The 18,782-nt window shown below is 44.4% G+C and overlaps 1 protein-coding gene across 1 annotated transcript; it reads right to left on the reverse strand.

Moving 5' to 3' along the window:
* Positions 1–118: 118 nt before the first annotated feature.
* On the reverse strand, positions 119–17,595 carry mrtfbb (myocardin related transcription factor Bb; the record flags this gene model as incomplete). Its single annotated transcript, XM_080523678.1, has 14 exons — positions 119–990; positions 1,819–1,879; positions 2,386–2,517; positions 2,631–2,795; positions 4,215–5,129; positions 5,293–5,458; positions 5,940–6,187; positions 7,492–7,632; positions 8,084–8,265; positions 8,441–8,602; positions 8,756–8,831; positions 8,953–9,008; positions 10,524–10,589; positions 17,442–17,595. The coding sequence occupies 14 exons, from the start codon at positions 17,593–17,595 to the stop codon at positions 491–493; spliced, it is 3,024 nt and encodes a 1,007-aa protein (XP_080379804.1). The 3' UTR covers positions 119–490.
* Positions 17,596–18,782: the final 1,187 nt, after the last annotated feature.

The raw sequence follows: 18,782 nt of genomic DNA on the forward strand, positions 1-18,782 counted from the left end.
GGACAAACAAAGGAGGCTGCAAGCTTGGTTAAAACAGCCCCATTGATTCTGCCGCAGTAAACTTGCATATACTGGGTTTTAGTGGCACTTATTAGGTTCCATCCTGAACTTTCCTCAGACCAGGCCCATCAGGAACTATTGAAGGAGGGGGAGCTCAAGCACTGCCATTCCAAGCCCAATGGGCCTCTTCATAAGAACAAATACCTTTTATGAGGTATGTACCTCAAGAGGGAGGTGGCTATTCTCAGCCCCTGGGTCAGATAAACTGCAATGCCCAATTAGGAATACAGAAGCAGTGAAGCAGTGAGACCCACCACTGTTGAAACCCAGCACAGAACTGCACACAGGGACCCAGGCCAGCACTGCCCTCTCCCCGACTTCAACAGGGAAAGGACTGGGCTGTCTGGGTTTCACTAAACAGGAAGTGTACTCGAGTGTTTCTGACAGTCCTCTATCTGAACAGGCCTCAATGGGATCACATGGATGTCTCTCATTCCCAGTGTAGCTGCAAGTCATGGGGGTCCAGGAAGTCAGAGGAGAAGACCCCCGTGGGTGGGGAGATGCCCAGTGGGTTGAGACCGCCTGCAGGCCCAGGCATGGTAAGGTCCAACCACTCCATGTTGTCCAGGTTGGTGTCCTGCAAGTGGAAGGTGGAGGGGGGTACATTTTCTGTGAAGCTGAGCTCTGTGGTGTCCATGGGGGAGTGGGGATGCTCCAGTAGCTGGCTGTGCAGCTCTTCCATCAACCTCAGTGTCCTTGGCTCAGTGTCGGCTGCCAGCGTTCCCTCAAGGATGGCCTCCAGCTGGTTGTCTGTGGCCAGGGCCACCAGGCTGGGTGGGGGGTCCTGGGAGGGGGCAAGCGATCGGGCCACCTGGATCTGGGGTGGGGGGCGGGACAACGCAGTGTTGATGGGCAGGGTGGTCACGCTGGCGGTCACCGGAAGGAGCTTGTCCATGGAGGGAGGATCCTGTCTGATGAAGGGGGATATCTCTGTAGAACAAGAGAAGTTGGAATGTAAGGGGTTAATGGATAGGAATCTTTCAGGTCTCTCTGCTTAGAAACACCAGCTAAGGATCCAGGAGAGAGCAACCGAGAGATTGCAGGGAGGCTAGATAACCTACAGGTGTGTCTCGACGGGAGGTAATTGCAGTGGTGTAATTGCAGAGGTGTTTTGCTGATCTGCATTTGGACTCAAATTGGATATACTTTCTTCAGACCTACTCTAGTCGACTTCAGGGAAATCAGGTAAATCAGGTTTCAGTGGAACTATGTTTTGAGCGATATTAAGACGAGAAATCATTTAATCATTTAATTTATTACTTGTGATATTTTTGGGCTGTTTTTCTTGACCCCTTTATAGCCTGCGTTTATTGTAGGCAATTCAAGCCACAATTATGTTGTAGTTTAGGCACTATTGCCCTTATTATTATACTTGATGGTAGCTAGTTCAGCGTAAAGGCGTAACTATCATTGGGTTGTACTCTTGTTTCAAAGACTATTTTCATTATCAAACAACCTATCAAGCCTCATCTTGGGGGACGATCTTTTGATAGGCTACAGAGTTTCACCATGGTGAACTTTCCCGAATAAGTTTCCTCCATGGAGGCAGATGAAAAACAAAAAACAAAAAACCATTGGTTATTGCGCAAAACATGACCCAAGATCAGAGGCCTACCATTGGCCTGAATTAAGAAATATACATTACTTGAATGTACAGGTTTATTATAATCTTAATGTTAATGTTCTTGACTTATTAAAATGTTTATTTATTTAGATTTTTTCCAGCTATAGTCCCAAATAATAGAAACGTTTTCTCACCTCCACTCTCAATCAACACATCGAACAGATCATCCATATGCTGGCTGGTTGCAGTAGGAACCTACATTAACAAAGAAGACTGGTTAAAGCCTGACATTCTGCAGTGACTAACAGACTATGACTGTTGGGACTACAGATGGAAATTAGCTCATGAGCTAACTCTGCCGCATTTACATTGATGTGGAAACTGATTTGTTGATTAATGTGCACTGTCCCTGGTAAATAAATCAATAAATAAAGTCCACACGCAGCATGTTTCAGGGTGTTATAAATCTATAATAATAATAATAATAATACATTAGACTTATATAGAGCTTTTCTAGACACTCAAAGATGCTTTACAAACTGAAAAGATCGAGTAGTAATAATAAAAAGAAACAAAAAGGTAAATAGAAGAAAGTATAGGGGCCTAATTAAGGTAGTGCTGGGGACACATGGGAAGGGGAGAGGGAGAGGGTTAACTGGTGAAGGCGAGCTTGAAGAGGTGGGTTTTGAGGGCCTGTTTAAATGTTGGGAGGGTTTTGGGCCTGTTTAAAGGTTGGGGAGGTGTTGTACGGGATCTATTACCTGTACAGCAGTCTGCATGCTGCGGGTCTGTTTGACTGCCTCCTCATAGCGGGGCGGGTCTTTACCCTTGGGGACTTGGTTTGTGAAGGTTGGCTGCTGCAGGATAAAGGTGGAAGGGCAAGGAGTGGGCGGCTGATGGACACAAAAATGTCAGTTTACACATTGTGATAGAACAAGCTCAATGGAACCCTAACAGTAACCCAAAACGAGTAGAGTTTTGACATTATATCTTCATTATGTAATACCTTAATTGTGGACCCATTTGGGATTGCTTGGTTAGAGGAGACCCTGGCAGGGGAACTGCTCTGTGGTGAGGAGTTCAGGAAACACTGAGGCACCTCTGTCATGGCCTGACTTTGGCCCGGTCGGAACTGGAAACCAGAACCTGAGCTGGTACACAGTGGGACAGTCTGTGGAGGAATGAACAGTGGTCAGAAATGGTATTGTACACATTCACTCAGCGGGAAACATAGAGGGCACAGACTGTCTGGGAGGAATAACAGTATTCTGTAGTAGCAAACATTCTCTCAGTGGGCACAAACAATAAAGGCATGGATACTGGAGTGAGTCGTTATCAGTGCGTGAGAGAGCACTCTTCAATGAGTGTTGAGCTGCAGTTGCTGTTGCTAATTCTGTTCTAGCTGGCTGGCTGGCTGAATGGCTGGTGGGCCCAGTGCAGTTTTTTAGAGTGTTGTCTGCCTGGCCCTCACTCAGCACCTGCTCCAGTAACCGGAGCTTAGACAGGCTCGCTATTGATGTGATTAGAGGAGGAATTCATCACCCAGCCATGGCCTGTTATTACCGTTGCAACTTACAAGATAGATCACCCAACAAACAGCAATGATAAAGAAGTTGAGGGGTAACGCTCAGCTTTGAAAACATGGCTAACGCACTGAGAAATGTGATTAGGCTGCACCATCACAAAAGAATGTAACTGAGGATTTATAAACAGTTTGGAAATTGTTTTATCCCAAAGTAAGGGCAAGAAAACAGGGTGCTCAATTTATTTCACTGAAGAATTCATACACCGACATCATTTATCATTTTACATTAAATCTTTTTGGCATTTAGCAAAGCCTTTATCCAAAGCGACTTACAACAAATACATTTGTCTAAGTAAGTGAATCATCTATCCATCAGTCATCATAAGAAAAAGAAATCTATTCTAGGACCAGGGGCCATTGGCAGTCACAATGCTAGAAGAAGGAAGAATTCCCCCCCACACACTTTTTAAAATGTATTTAAAAAAAATTGTGAAACTATACAGGGGCGTAGTGGGGATGAATACTTTTTTCCTGTTTCATTCCACTTTATTACACATAACTTTATTTACATATGGACTTTAATGTTTTGATTTTTTGTCTGGATTGTTTGAGTTAATACCAAAGTCTGGTGCAAATTTCACTTGAATAGGCTCATTGGAAATACATTTACTGGGCAAAATATTGATGTGTTCAATACTTATTTCCCTCACTTTATCTGATTCATATCAGATTTCTTTGCCACATATGATTGAGGCCTGAATCGGATCTGAGAATATCAGGTTCATTGTGCTTTTTTACTGGTAACACGTTCATGTTACATATCCGACCTGTGCCACATGTGAGCACAATCGCAATTGTGTCACTTCTACCTGGCAGTGTAAATGCGGCCTAGGAGGGACAGTAGGTCTTCAATCTACCATCAAATGATGGTATAGTGCTAGAAAGACCAAGACAGAGATAGAATCAACAGCACAACAGACAGACACACAATTAAACAAGGGTAAAATGGTGCCTGGGTAGTATCCCACTATAAATACAGGCTCGGTGTAAACCACATGTTCTCACCTGTGCCATGGGTTGTGTCTGAGTGGTATGTTGCAGGGTTGCTGAGGCCTCTGTTTTATTGGGGGGCAGTTTAGGGCTCTGGATGAGGCCTGGAGCTGCCGTGGTAACAGTGGTGTGGAGGGCTGGCTGTCGGACCTGTAGTTTAATATTGTTGTTGGGCAGCTGGATATTGGCAGTATTAGTGGGGAGGGAGACAGGCAGCAGGATCTGAGTTCCAGGCTGGGTAGCCAGCATGGTCTGAGGCTGCCTGAGGACCTGAGGCACCTGCTTGTGGCCGATGAAGAACTGAGGCAAGGGGGCCTTTTGTATCTGGGCTGGAGCTGGGGGCTCCTCCTGTTTGACCACTGCTGGAAGAGCCAGTGGGCTATATGTGGCAGAGCAGTTTGGAGGGGCTCTGCTCTCCTGTTTCACCTGCATCTGGGCAGGGGGACTGGGCTCTCCCTGCTGGACCCTCTTTTCCACCTCTAGCTGCATCTTCAGGTCCTCCACCAGCCTCTGCTCCTGCTCCAGCTTCCTCATCAACTCCTCGATCTGACGCTCCTTCTCGTGTAGCCGCTGGTCTTTCTCCGAGGTCCTTGTCTCCATGGGGCTGTCGTCCAGGCCAGCTCTGTATGGGGAGGTGTCAGAGGGAGCTGGATGAGCTGGAGACAGAATCCCTGCTATCTTAACCTGACTGTCTGCCATCCCAGCCTCGTCCATGCCAAGGCTGGAGACCTCTGAGGGCACAGGAGACACAGGGGGGGTTGAGTTCATGCTGTCCAGCTGTAGGGCTCCTGTGGGGGCTGTCACCTCCATGGCACTGGAGGGCTGGGCGCTGGTGATTTCCTGGTAGGGCTTTAGTCTCTCTATCAGATCAGTCTTGGTGCCAGACACAGGCAGACCTCTCAGTTTCAGCTCAATTTTCAGTTCAGCAACCTACAGGGCCAGGGATAATGAACAGTCATCATTAAAAAAATACTATTTACGACCTTAAATATCCCTCTATACAGCAATTTCCGCCTTGATTAAGTGCATGGTAATACGGATATGCATAATAAAGTGTATTAGTAGCTGTGTTTGCACTGTGTGTAGGCGTCACCTTCATTTCATCCAAGTTGGCAGGTAATGGACCAGGCTTGCGGTTGGTCAGTGTTTGATTTGAGCGGACTGGGGCAGCACCGGGGAGAGAGACCATAATAGGTGTCGATAGACCACTCCCGCTCAGAGCAATACTGGAGCAGCTGTTCTGACCCTCAGACACTGGCCTGTAGTAACAAGACAAGGGGAGGACGGAGGAGTGTTTAGATGTAAGAGAGACAGCTTCCTGTGCGCCTCATCATTCACAATCAACAGCCTATGTCTGAGACAATACAGACAGAAATATATTTTAGAGACAAAAGTCGTGGCGGAAACAGATGTGACAGATTACCTTCACTGTTACCCAGGTGTCAACTTTTTTTTGTTAAGCATTGTTTGGTAAAAAAAAAAGAAGAGAAAAAGAAAGAAAGAAAGAAAGAAACAAAGAAACAAAGAAAGAAACAAAGAAACTATATACAGTACAAAAAAAGACACATTGTTCAAAGTAAACAGTGTTTGCATTCCAGGTGTGGTTACAGTAAGCCTATGTAATAGCCTCAACACAAAGCTATCAACACAAATTCTAAAAAAAGATAAAGCTAGAATTGATTGGCCAGTCATAACACTTGGTCTGTGCATGTTGTCTATGTGTTAGTTCAGGGGACGTACTTGAGTGGGGCAGGTAAGATAGCCTGGTAGTTATAATGTTGCTGCTGCTGGCTGAGGATCTGGAGCTGGAGGAACTGCTGCTGTTGGTGTAGGAGGCGGGCATAGGCAGAGTCCATGGGTGCCTCTTCAGGCTCCTGCTTCTGGTCTGGGGGGATGTACTGGTGGTACTTCAGTTTCTTCACCCTAGGCTTGGGCTCTTTGCTCTTTTTGCTGCGGCTCTTGTCGCTAGGTGTCTTTGGCTGACTTTGCTGCCCAGGGAGAACAAGAACAGTTATAGTGTATAGGGGGACAAGCAGTTCAGAACCACAGAGGCCAATCTCACAGCAGAGATGTGAATGCTTTGCATTGCTGATAGTAAAGGCAACATTTAAACAGTGGCAGTATTGAGAAGCTTGAAGATGAAATTGTGCCATATCCTTTCAAGCAAATAGGTGGGACATTGTTCCACCTCCCAGTGAGAAGGACAGGATGAGGATATGCAGAGTGGAAAGGGATGTGATGTGACCCTTATTGTTCCACAACCTGCAATTACAGGATACACATGAAAATGGCTTGGCATCTGAGAGGTGGTTTAAAGCCATAAAAACATCATAACATCAATTTAAGTTGGTTTATGAAAACATGGGGACTAAAATGTGTTCCTCCCTCGCGGTGTTCCTCTACATGGGAGAGGCAGAGCTCAGTAAATGTTCAGCATATGCTTTCAGGGTAAAGGATTATGTTAAATGCACAAGTTATTGCTTTACTCCTTACATTTGGTGTGGCTTACATCTTTTATGCCCTGAAAACTAAGGGCAAGTGTGTTATTTGACCTTAATTGTAGACTGAGTACAGCTGGCAGCTTTTAAAGTCGCTGGATTTGTGAAACTCCTTTAGGCCTTGTTGGGCTTTGAACTGCATTTGACTTGGCAAGATGTTCACTTTCGACTCACCCCTGTACTGATGGGCCTTTCAGTATGACAAAACACAGCACCACTGTCCTCCCCAGACATCTTATATCTGATTACCAAAGGAAGCAGCTAGAGCATAAAACCCACAACCGGTCAAAGAGAGTCAAATATCAGAGGTGACTTTCGTGTTTGCAGGGTATAAATAGTGTATGGGAAAAACGTGCTCCGCTAACTGGGATCAAAAATCACTTTATATACCGGTAACCATCAAAATCTTGTGAAGGTCACTGTTAGCCCACCCTGATGTGCCCAGAGATAAAGTTTGGGTGTATTTGTTTAGTTACTATAATGGGCAACTCAAGCGTGTTCCCTGCTCAACACAATCGGATGATTTACTGATGTGTTTATTTCCTGTGATGTAGTCCTAGCCCATGTACACCAGGTCAACACATCTAAATGGCTTGTAAGGTGCTCAGATGAATGCTACAAACATATTATTCAAATTCAAGTAACAAAGTTGCATCCTGTAAAACATTGGACATTAGTGACACACATACTGTAAGTGTATGGAGAAGCTCTGGCAATGAAATCAGATCACTCATATGTTTTTCAGCTGTAAATACAATTACATCATTGTTGAGTAGTTAATAATAGTAGCTTGCCTTCACAAGGGTAGGTGTTGGCTTAACATGAGCAACAGTGGTGGTTGGCTGAGGTACGGTTACCAGCCGGTTGTTCTGCTGCTCATTGGTGGAGACCAGATGTAGGAAGTCTGACGTGGATTGGGAGGTAGGTGGGCAGAACTGAGATAAAGAGAGACAGATAGAAACCACATGGCCTGGTCAGTATGGAGAGGGAAAGAGGTCTGTTAATCTCCCTTCCATCCACAGCCAAAAAAGCAAAGCAACTGGAAAAAGACTAAACAACTCAGATAACAAAAGACGGATGCCTTCTCCCACACAAAATGCATAAAAAGCAAGGAGTATTTTCACAAAGCAAAATGTGTTACACATTATAAGCAGGTGCAGTGGGCTGAAAAACAATAACGCATCAACTAAAAAATTGGCTGTTATTGTGGAACGGTCCAAATAATCATACTAGGAGTTTGTATTTTAAAATATGTTAAATAACATATCATACACGAACAATACGTTCAAGATGACTATATAGTTTACATCCTAGCTACATGCTAACAAAATTGAGATCAGTAACTAATACAAGAGTTCTAGGTTGTAGTTCTAGCCTGGGACCCACCTGCAGGGTGGAGCTGATGGGTGGGGAGATGGAGGGGGGAGCCTCCATCACCCTGGGCTCCCTGGGAGAGGCTGAGGAGCTCTGGGACTCCTGGCTGGCAGGCTGCTCTGGGGACAGGGCATCACTGCTGTCCTCATCAAAGTTGTACACGTCCAGTGTCTTGGGGTAATTCACCTCATCAACTGCGGGGTCAGCACCGTGAAATGTGCAAAGCACAGCTTATTAACCACACTAGCGTTTCAATGTTATAGTGCAGTAAACGTTTCAGCGTACTATCGCTTATAGAATAGGGCTGACCTCTCTGGGACTGAGAGAGAGAGTTAGTCTTAGCCTAGAGATAATGGATAAGCTCTCTACCAATGATGGCCTCCTTAACGCTGTCGTCCACAGGCAGGATGTTCTTCACTACCAGTTCCATGGGCCCTGGCCGCTGGGCCAGCTTCTCATTGAGGTCATCAGCCAGCCTGGCTCTCTTCAGCTTCATCTGAGTGGCCTGCAGAGACGGCTCCGCATGGGTCTCTGTGGGACAGCCAGGTGCTCATTATGAGTGCTCTACCCACCAACAGTGGCTTCTATACAGCACTTCTATACAGTGACTCATGGTGGAGATTCCATACTTTCTTTGGGTGGGTGAGTGGGCTTGTTGTAAAGCATACATGGCAGTGCGGTTACCTTGCAGGATGTGCATACGGACCAGCTCAGAGCGCTCAGGCCTGCTGCCGATTTTGTGCTTCAAGAAGTTTTCAGTCTGCAGAAAAAAAGGAAACATACAGATAAATACTGTTAAGACAAAAGGATGTTATGTGTGTTTACCTCAGCAAAGCACAAGGAATACCACTGTAAGTAAGATGAGCTGGTGGGGGTCTTACCCTGGATCTCTCCAGGCTGCGGATCTGCTCATGAAAGGCAGCAGGACATTTCAAAGCTAAGGGAGAGGAAGACCAACATCATCCATCCGAAAACACATATGCATTTGCAGAGTAGCCCATATATTGTTGATTTCAAATGAAAATAAGGGAAGAAACTGTAACATGTTTTGTACAAAGAAACTCTAATAATGACCTATTATCCTATTAAGTTAAATGCTTACAATGGAGTGGCATTTAGTGTGATTTCTTTGGAAAAGAGTGTGACTTCGATAAAACAATAGATGATACAGTAGGAGTGCGACAGGAAGTGTCTGCTCCACTCTTTCTGTGAGTCAGACACACTCATCCTGCCTTTGGCAAGGCTTGGTTACTCAGATTAGTCACCTCTGCTAAACACACGCAGTGTTTGCTTTGAACACACACACGCTGTCCAGGGGGCTCCGAAGAGTGTGTCAGAAGAGCTTAGCATTCCTGACGGTCACCCAAACCCTGCAGACTGTTAGCCCTTCTGTGTGGGAGAACCAGAGCGATTCACTCAGTGTGGCTTGGGAGGTTCCTGTGCAGGCTGTTGTAGGCTACAGCAGGGGTGTCTGACCCCCAGTACAGGCCCAGTCACTGACTCATACAGCTCTGTGGAGCCAGAGAGGAGCTTAGAGTCCAACTAGTGGAGGCCTCTGAGGGCTAAACAGGGCACACACCCAGCACTGAGAGAGCTCTGAGGCTTCTGCAGTTCAAACCACATGTCACTAACATCAATGTTCACTCGTTCTCTCGTTCTCTCGTTCTCTCTCTCTCTCTCTCTCTCTCTCTCTCTCTCTCTCTCTCTCTCTCTCTCTCTCTCTCTCTCTCTCTCTCTCTCTCTCTCTCTCTCTCTCTCTCTCTCTCTCTCTCTCTCTCTCTCTCTCTCTCTCTCTCTCTCTCTCTCTCTCTCTCTCTCTCTCTCTCTCTCTCTCTCTCTCTCTCTCTCTCTCTCTCTCTCTCTCTCTCTCTCTCTCTCTCTCTCTCTCTCTCTCTCTCTCTCTCTCTCTCTCTCTCTCTCTCCTTTGTCATCAATGTGGATCATATAGAGTCTGGTTTATTTTATTAGATGTGCACCTCATACAACTCATTCCCCGAGAGGCCGACTCAGTAAGTGCAGGATGAGGAATGAGTCTGCTCCACTTTGCTGCCTTTGAGAGTGAGTGTGGAAGTTACAGTATCAGTGTAGAACTATTCCTTCTGGAATGGCACTGGCCACTACTGCTCCCCTCATTGTGGGTTAAGGTCTTGGCATTCTCAGTATTTATTCTACAAACATCATGAAGAGGTTGTGGTGGAGGGTGGTTAAAACGTCAGTGGAGGAAGAATTCTGTTCTTGTATGGTTCTCATAATAGTAGCAAATCAAACAAGACAGCATTAGAATTACTGCAGTGTGTGGTAGTCATCACGTTAACCATTATCACTGAGCTTTCTGGAATCAAGACCCACTGTAATGACTAATTTTCATAAGTGCCAGACAATTAACCTCCCATGACTTTGGTGGGGTGAGATAAATCCTTAGTGTTTGGAGAATGGCAGTGCCCATACTTACGTGGCATGATGCCCTGCTCCACCAGCTGCTCCCGGGTGCGTCTTTGCTGTAGGCGGAGCTGGAGAACTGTGGGAGAGCAGGGATAGAGAGGTCAAAGGTTAAACCATGCATAAACCCCCAGTGCCTACTCTGCTGGATCTTTGGCTCATGGTCAGGGTTCAACCCTAAAACCTGTCATAATTATTTCACAAAGGCATACCTACCACTCTCTAACCACACAACAAAGCCGAGCTCAAACAGGAAGTCCTGTACCTCCACCTCAGACTTCCTAAATACTTCCTGTGTGGTTTACCTCACGGCTGTTGAAACTCTGAAGACTGAATAATGAACAGAGCAATGTTTATCAGAGTCAACCCAAGAGTTGAAGATGATGTCATCCAAGAGCTGAGTGAACTGTCTCTTGTAAGTGCCGCTCCATAAAAAGTGAAATGCTTAGTCTTGCTTTGGATGGGTAAGCACCGATCCATTAAGCCCCTGCAACATCAAAAGGCAAGAATGCCTTGGTGCAGAAGTGAAAAAAAGTGTCACGCACAGGCTCCACATCCTTGGACAGCATGTTATTTTTCCATCATAAGACACTGCAGTACAGGCCCAGTTTAAACATTTATAAACAAGCGAGCGTGGACATGTTATTTCAGCAGAATAACACTGCTCCTCAGCAAAAATATTTGAAGAGGAAGGTGACGGGTGATGGTGACGAATGACGCGGTGGTGTGAGAAACGCAGGGCCCTCATCGTCACCATGGCGCTGTGTTCATAGTGAGGTCTGCTGGTGTCGTCTGCTCATTGGCTCCAGAGAGAGGGTCCACACACACACACACACACACTCAGGCTCAACTCCCCTGGGACACGCACTGTGTCTGACCAGGCCTCTGTGACTCACTCCAGCTAAAATAATCTGGGCAGCTGTGAGAACAAGGCCTGGGAACCATGAAGTTTGGAGGTGGTGTGTGTGGGGGGTGGGGGGTGGGACCAAAGTAGCACACAGAGGGGACCCGCTCCCACTGGTGGGCAGAGCACAGGGCCTGAACGCTGGGGGCAGGAGGGGACTGAGTCACGAAACTTTAACAGCCCCTCAGAGCTAAGAACAGTCTGTGCCTGCCTGCCTATGTTTCTCATTACATGGCCATGCCAGGGGATTAAGGACAGCCTCAGATAGATCACTCTGCGAGATTGTAAAGAATTGCCATTGGTTGGTCTCAATATTCCTATCTACTCTGACTCCAAAAGAATGCTAAGGGCAAGAACATTTATGAGAACAATCAATCGTCTTGCATTTATATGCGCAATCCACTGCCACAGGAGAATGCCAGAGTTATCTTGACATTAACGTGGCAGTACACCCCATGCCTGAGGTCCTCTTCACATTTGTTTGGCTGATGTCAATACTGCTGTTCTAAGAGAACCCTGGCTAACCTCTGTGTGATGCAAGTTGGCTCCACTGCCAGCTCTTCAACAGAGCATAAACAGAGGTCCTTCAGAAAGCAAGGGTAGGCTTTACTAAAATCCCTGTCTCCTGATTCAATCTCTAATCCCCTGCCTATGTTCATCTCAACAAACTCATCTATGGATGAAGCCCCCAGATTTCTTTGTCTGGACACACAGCATCAATACAAATCATTTGCTTTGGTATGGCTACGAATCACTTTTCCCAGACAAAAACAAAACTATTTTTTGAAATGGTCTGACATTGACATGAGGTATGTTGACATTTACTGCTGAAAATACATTCTCTTTCCTTGCTTCAGAGACCAATGCATCTGGAAATGCTAACATACTGGTTGAGTTTGTTTTTTGATTCGCATTCCAAAGCAGGTGAGGTATAATGCATTGGCACTGAATTGGATAGATCATGCTATACTGTATCTCATGACTTGGGAGAACCACTTACATCAAAGGTAGACAGGAGACAATGCCCTGTCATTACTGACGAAGCAATTTTTTTGAATCTGCACCAACCAAACATTCCCCCTGCAGGCATGTAGGTGACTTGAATTTCAGAGAGGCCAATCCTCAAAGTCAACATACCTGTACAGTGAAATACTGTACTATTTTGCAAGAGGTGACTTCATGCTGAGTTGACAGCCTGAGGCAAACAACTGGCTGTGCCATACATCTGTCATCACATGACTATCGCAATCATAATAATGAGATCATTCTATCTACTCCGTAGCCTAGTCCCCTCCCGCATTCTGCCTTGCGTCCTCCCTCAGTTTGGCTAGGTCTGTACTCATCAGAAAAAACAACAACCAAAACTAATCTGGACTCGTATTGATACAGACCAGTCATTTCCTGGTGGGGCTCTCTCTGTGTCATGGTCCATTGTCAAGGTGTTATCCTAAGTTCATCAAAGAAGGCTACTCTGACATCAGGTTTTTGGGTGATTTACTACAATACAGCATTCCTTTGAAGCTGGATTTCATTTATCTATTGTAATTACATTAAGTGAGGAATAAAGCTCTAACCACATACAGATCTAAACTTATTTCTGGATTTCCTGATTACAATAACAACAATGTTTTCTAGTAATGTCTTCTAGTAATCAATAAAATCATTTGTAAAGACAATTGTAAAGGTGACCAAAATGGATACTGATTAATATTGATCTTGCCTTGACGCCAAGGTAGTGTTATTGTTATAGTACATACAGCAGAGAGACTCAGAGACTGTCAGAGAGAGAAGGAAAGAGAAAGAAAAAGAGAGAGAGAGAGAGAGAGAGAGAGAGAGAGAGAGAGAGAGAGAGAGAGAGAGAGAGAGAGAGAGAGAGAGAGAGAGAGAGAGAGAGAGAGAGAGAGAGAGAGAGAGAGAGAGAGAGAGAGAGAGAGAGAGAGAGAGAGAGAGAGAGAGAGAGAGAGAGAGAGAGAACACCTGATCTGAATTTACCCCTGCAGACGGCGGGGGTCTCCACGTCGAGGCACGCCATAGAGGAGAGACGGGTCGCTTAGTGGCCGGGTCTGGAGTCCCATGGATTGATCAGGGCAGTGAAGAAAGAGGAGGAGCAGAAGTGTATGGAAGGAAAAGCCCCAGCGAGGAGCATATGAGAGCTGGTTCTCACAGTGGCGCACAGTCCCTCCCTCTATCTCTGTTGGTCTCAGTGGAGTGAGTGTGTGTTCTAACTCACGCTCATGCTCAGCCAGTGAGCACCAGGAGGAGGGAGCACAGACGAGCCACTGTTAACCCTTGCTGGGTCACTGCTCTGCTCTCTCAACACCAGGCTCATTATAAAGGAATACAATGAGCCAAGCACATTTTATCACCAAAAAGACAGAGCACAGAACAACCCTTTTATCAAGTGTTTGCCCAGCAGGGTCTAAAACAGTAATAGTAAGTTCAAGTATGGAATAATGAGCACTATTCATTGGAATACTAACTTTTAGGTCTTAGTAAGCTGTTCAAAAACCCTTGGGAGATACCTAGCCAACTGTAAAAGGACTTTGAGTTTCTTTCTTGGACAAATATATTAAGAAAACCATAGTTTTCTGACTTTTGAGTGCAAAAATCTCCATGAGAAAATGTGCCAGGAGATTTTTTCATAACATGTTGTGTCACTGGATAAAAATGATCAAAACAAACATACAGAGGCCCCAGGGATATCAATGTTGATCTTTGTCACTTTTCCCATTGTAAACTGTATTTCTGACATTTAACACTTTGTTGTTATTATTTTGTTTTCCACTAGAGCTGTGCTGAACTCTTGTTGCTGTTAAAACACAAACATTCCATCATTATCTTATCTACTGTTTTCATACCATGTCATAGTTATTGTAGACTAAAACTGATTGAAGGGGACACAAACCAGTACATTCATTTAACTTTAAAACTAAATACATACTGTATGTAGGTAACTGTTCAACAGCAGAAATGGATAGGTGGTTGCAATTAACCCTGCCTCATTTACAAAGAGAGATTAATACATTGACATATCCAGGCAATTAGAACACATGTACAGAAAGAATAAATCCTAGTCATAAAGTCATAAATCCTTCTGAAAGTGTCCCAACACTAGAGCATATGGAACACAGTTGAAAATGACACACTTGCACACTACATTTCACCCATAGCATTTTTCTAGAATGACTTGGGAAGAGTAGTAAGGTGCCTCAAACTTATAATACAATACAATTAAACAGTTGACAGTCTGAATTGAAACGCATAGCTGTATTCACCAGGCATTTCCATGTAACTAACCATGTATTGTAGTGTACATACAGAATAGCAGGGAAATAACTGGCGAGGACCATGTGTTCAAATGAATTAGGAATGCTGCTTATATGAGAGCGAGCTTGTTTATAGAGTCTGATCCTAGCCGCTGTTTTGAAGATGAAACCACAGGGGTCTTCCTCTTAGAGGAAAGACAGGATGCAGTCTGTCCTCCAGACGTTCCCGTGACATGCCTGGAAGTGTCAGCACCTGCTGGGGGAGAAAGAGCCATGGTGGAGGGGATTGATGGAGCTCAGGCCTGGGTGGGATCGATGTGTCTGCAGCCCAGAGCAGGAAGAAAGTGGCAATCAATACAAAGAGTGGCATAGGAGTACCAGGCACACTACTGCACGAAAGCCTTCCACTAAGGGTGTGTTGTAGCAATGTTAAGAGCCTCTACAAGAATATACTGTAATAACACTGAGAGCATGAAGAGAATGTTGTGTGTCCCTATATTTACAATGTTTAGGAGTCACTAATCAAATACATGCTTGGTAATGATTTATCAAATAATAACCAGAAAAAACAAACTACATTCCTCTATGGCTATGATGATAAACAACCATGTTGAGTCTTGGTCTGAGTGGTGGGGGAGTAATGAGGGGCAGTACAAGAGGGTTAAGGTTCATACTTGGCCAGAGGCAGTATTTTGAAACTGAAAGAAAATACATTTGACATGAAGTTGTTCTTCACATGTTTTTGTTAATGCAAAAGTAGAGACTGTTCCGATTTCCACTCAATTACAAAGCAATTACTAACTATGTAAATTATAAATATAATGTTACTACAGTGATTACATCGTTACTACACAGGTAAAGTGTACTTTGGACTTATGGACATTTATTTTTTCTTCTTTTTTTCTTGCCATGCAATCAAGTGGTCAGTCAATTGTTGGAATTTGGTATTTTATGCTCTAGGCAAGGGGTCCACAATAGATGGCGATTTTGGGGGTTCAGTGCCTTGCTCAAGGACACCTCGACATGTGGGCAGCCGGGGTTCAAACTGCTGACCTTGCGATCAATAGATGCCGGCTCTACCTTCTGCGCCACAGTGGCTGGCCACAGCCACAACCAAACACTGTAACAGAACCACTCAACTACATCATCAACAAACCATAGACACAACACATTTCTTTCCCTATGTCAGTGTCCTGGGCAGGGATGATGACCAGTGGAAGGGTACCACGCCCCCGTGCCCCCTCTAGGGATTCCGGAAAAATGCCACTGTGCTACTCAGCGTGGGTGAATGCCAGCGTGCCCACCAGACGTGCCCTTGCACACCCCCTGGTCATAATTCACATGCCTGGGGAACATTTTCAGACTGGCTGAGATTGTGAGAACCAGAAGGCTCTGTCAAGGAGATAACAGAGAAAGGCACAGCGACTAGAGATCTCAAGATGTTCCGGCCCATGATGTTAAGGAAAATGCACTGCACAATATCATGAGTAGCTAAAAGTTGAATTACAGACTAAATAGACATCTTGTGCCTCAACATCTATATTGTTCCAATTTACTGATAAGCACACATGAAAAAGCAGTTTTTTTTGTATGAGAACAAACAAAACACTAGTACTAAAGAAAAAGACTTGGGACTTGATTTCAGGAACCGTTTAAGTTGTGATTATGTGTTGGCTTCAAAATGCAATTCCAGTCTAATTCCCCACTTCTCTCCACAAACAAATCACTGGAGAGGGTTTGTTTTCTCAGTGTCAGAGCTGGCCTGCTCTCTAATGGATGACGTAGAAACCAGAGTCTCAGGGCTAGGCTACACGGTGCCGGATTTGGCTGAAACAGCGATGATTTGATACCGTTTGCGCCTCGCGGCCACATGACTCCGGCGATTTCGAGAACTGAGACGGCGAAGATATGAAAACTCTGTGAGGGAGTTTTCGTATCGTAATTGGTATCATGTGGTCGGCAATACAGGAACATGTGTTGAAAATGAAGACGTAGTCAGTGGATAAAAGTGTTAGTGTCAGTGGATAAAAAATGTAAATCTACATATCAATATGATACGTCTGTATGGTGTAAGTCATAGCTAACTCCCTCTCGGAAACCTCTCAATGACTTTTTTTATTTTCTTGTCCTGGATCAATGTATTTTTAATGGAAAGCATGGCATGGGCGTTCCGTCGCTGTTGTCCCATTGTATTTCTTGCGAATGTCTCAAAACTCTTGAAACCAGACGATGACCAAACATTCAATGCATGACTTGTGCTATATAAATAAAGTTTGAATCATTGATGTATATGCGTATTGCCCTGCAGATTGACTGTATCATTGTTATTTTCACACAACGACAAACATGTGACACATGTTCCAGTTTTATTCTTTGAACAACAGAATAGGCTCTTTTTATACAACCTTAAGTTACACAAATAATTAATGTATACATGCCATATCTTGGATGAAAACGTAATGAGGAGATTGATCGGGACTGCGGGAGTTGACATTACTACCAATGAAAATGACTGAATTTCTAGTATTTTACAGTACTGTTTCAATTATATTTTAATCATTTTCTGCGTCTACCAGCATGCGCATGCCCAGTGTACTTGAATACGTGATTCCATGTGGCCAGAGATTATTTTGCGCGACGATGAGAAAACGTTTGGCTGGAGATCAGAAAAGCTCAGAAATTGCGTTTCGTCATTGCGTAGCCTAGCCCTCAGTGGCCATGAGTCTAGGATCTAGATAGGGGACAGTGCAGGTTCACTGACCGTTCTTGCGCTCCTTGAGAGGCGGCAGGCTCTGGAAGGGCTGCAGGGACAGCTCCTCCAGCTCATGGGTGACTGCCTCACTCTGGGGACTGGGCACCAGCACCCCCAGCTTGTTGGGATCCCCCTCCACTCCCAGACTCTCCTGTGGCTCCATGTTTCCTCAGGAGGAGGAGCAAGGGTCTCCTGGACACCAGCAGGGCACCACTGCTGATTTGCAGTGCTGTCGTTGTGGATTCTGCTGGGGAAGAAAGTATTATTAGTCAGTGGACTACTTGATATATCCTATAACAGCATATGGACATGCTGAACAAAACAATTCAATAATATGTTTCACATAACAGTTAATGACATCATTGATTTAGGTCTGGCAACTGTCTTCATGGAGTAAATTGAAGCAGTGGAGAATATTAGGAAGAGCTGGACAATAATGTTAAATATTAATATGCTGTATTAAATTAGATGCTGATCTATATAAGTGCACTAAATGCTAAACCATCAAATCTTAAAAGATTAAACACACAATATGTAAAATAACTAAATTATGTACTGTAATTTCAAAGAGACAGATAATTATGTATTTTTTTCTACACAGGTTATACAATTGGATTTAAAATCTATTCTGCCTGTACAAATGACATGACATTTCAAAGAGACAGAGAATTATGTAAATTTTTCTACACAAGTTATACAATTTAGATGTATCATCTAAATCTATTCTGCCTTTAACACAGTGGACCAATTCATTCATCTTTATTCAGACTGTCTAATATAAAACACAAATCTCATCTTTACTGTTTGTCTGAGATCAGCCCCAACAAATTCAACCAAAGATTCTAAACTGGTAAAAGTTTTTAATGACTCTTTGTGTGATCGACAGTATTTCTCACTCCTCAGAGAACAGAGAGAAAATCTGTGCATCGACAGATACGATTCTACTGTATCAATAGTGCTGACATTTGGACCTGCCATCTGCTGTCGTGTGTGCAGAGAAACTCCTTCAAGGATGCTGTCGGAATTTTGATTAGATTAAGAACACCCTGCAGTGCAGATAAATCCTGCTGCCTTCTCCTTCTTCCTTCCTGCAGTACTCTCACCAGCATGCCACACATCCTCCATGGTCTATCATCTTGGTGTCACTCACCTAAAAGTATGAATGAATGAATGAATGAATGGACTTTATTGTCATTGCTACAGTACAGGTACCAAACAACGAAATTTAGGAGGGGTGGCTCCCCTGGTGTTAGGAAAGGGAAAAAAAAAAAAACTTTAAAAAAAATCACAAGAAGGGAAGGAGCTGGTTTACATAAATAAAGGCTATGTACACAATCCACTGTACTATAC

The sequence above is a fragment of the Nansenia antarctica genome (genome assembly GCF_963989245.1).
Source record: "Nansenia antarctica genome assembly, chromosome: 2".
Lineage (NCBI taxonomy): Eukaryota > Metazoa > Chordata > Actinopteri > Argentiniformes > Microstomatidae > Nansenia > Nansenia antarctica.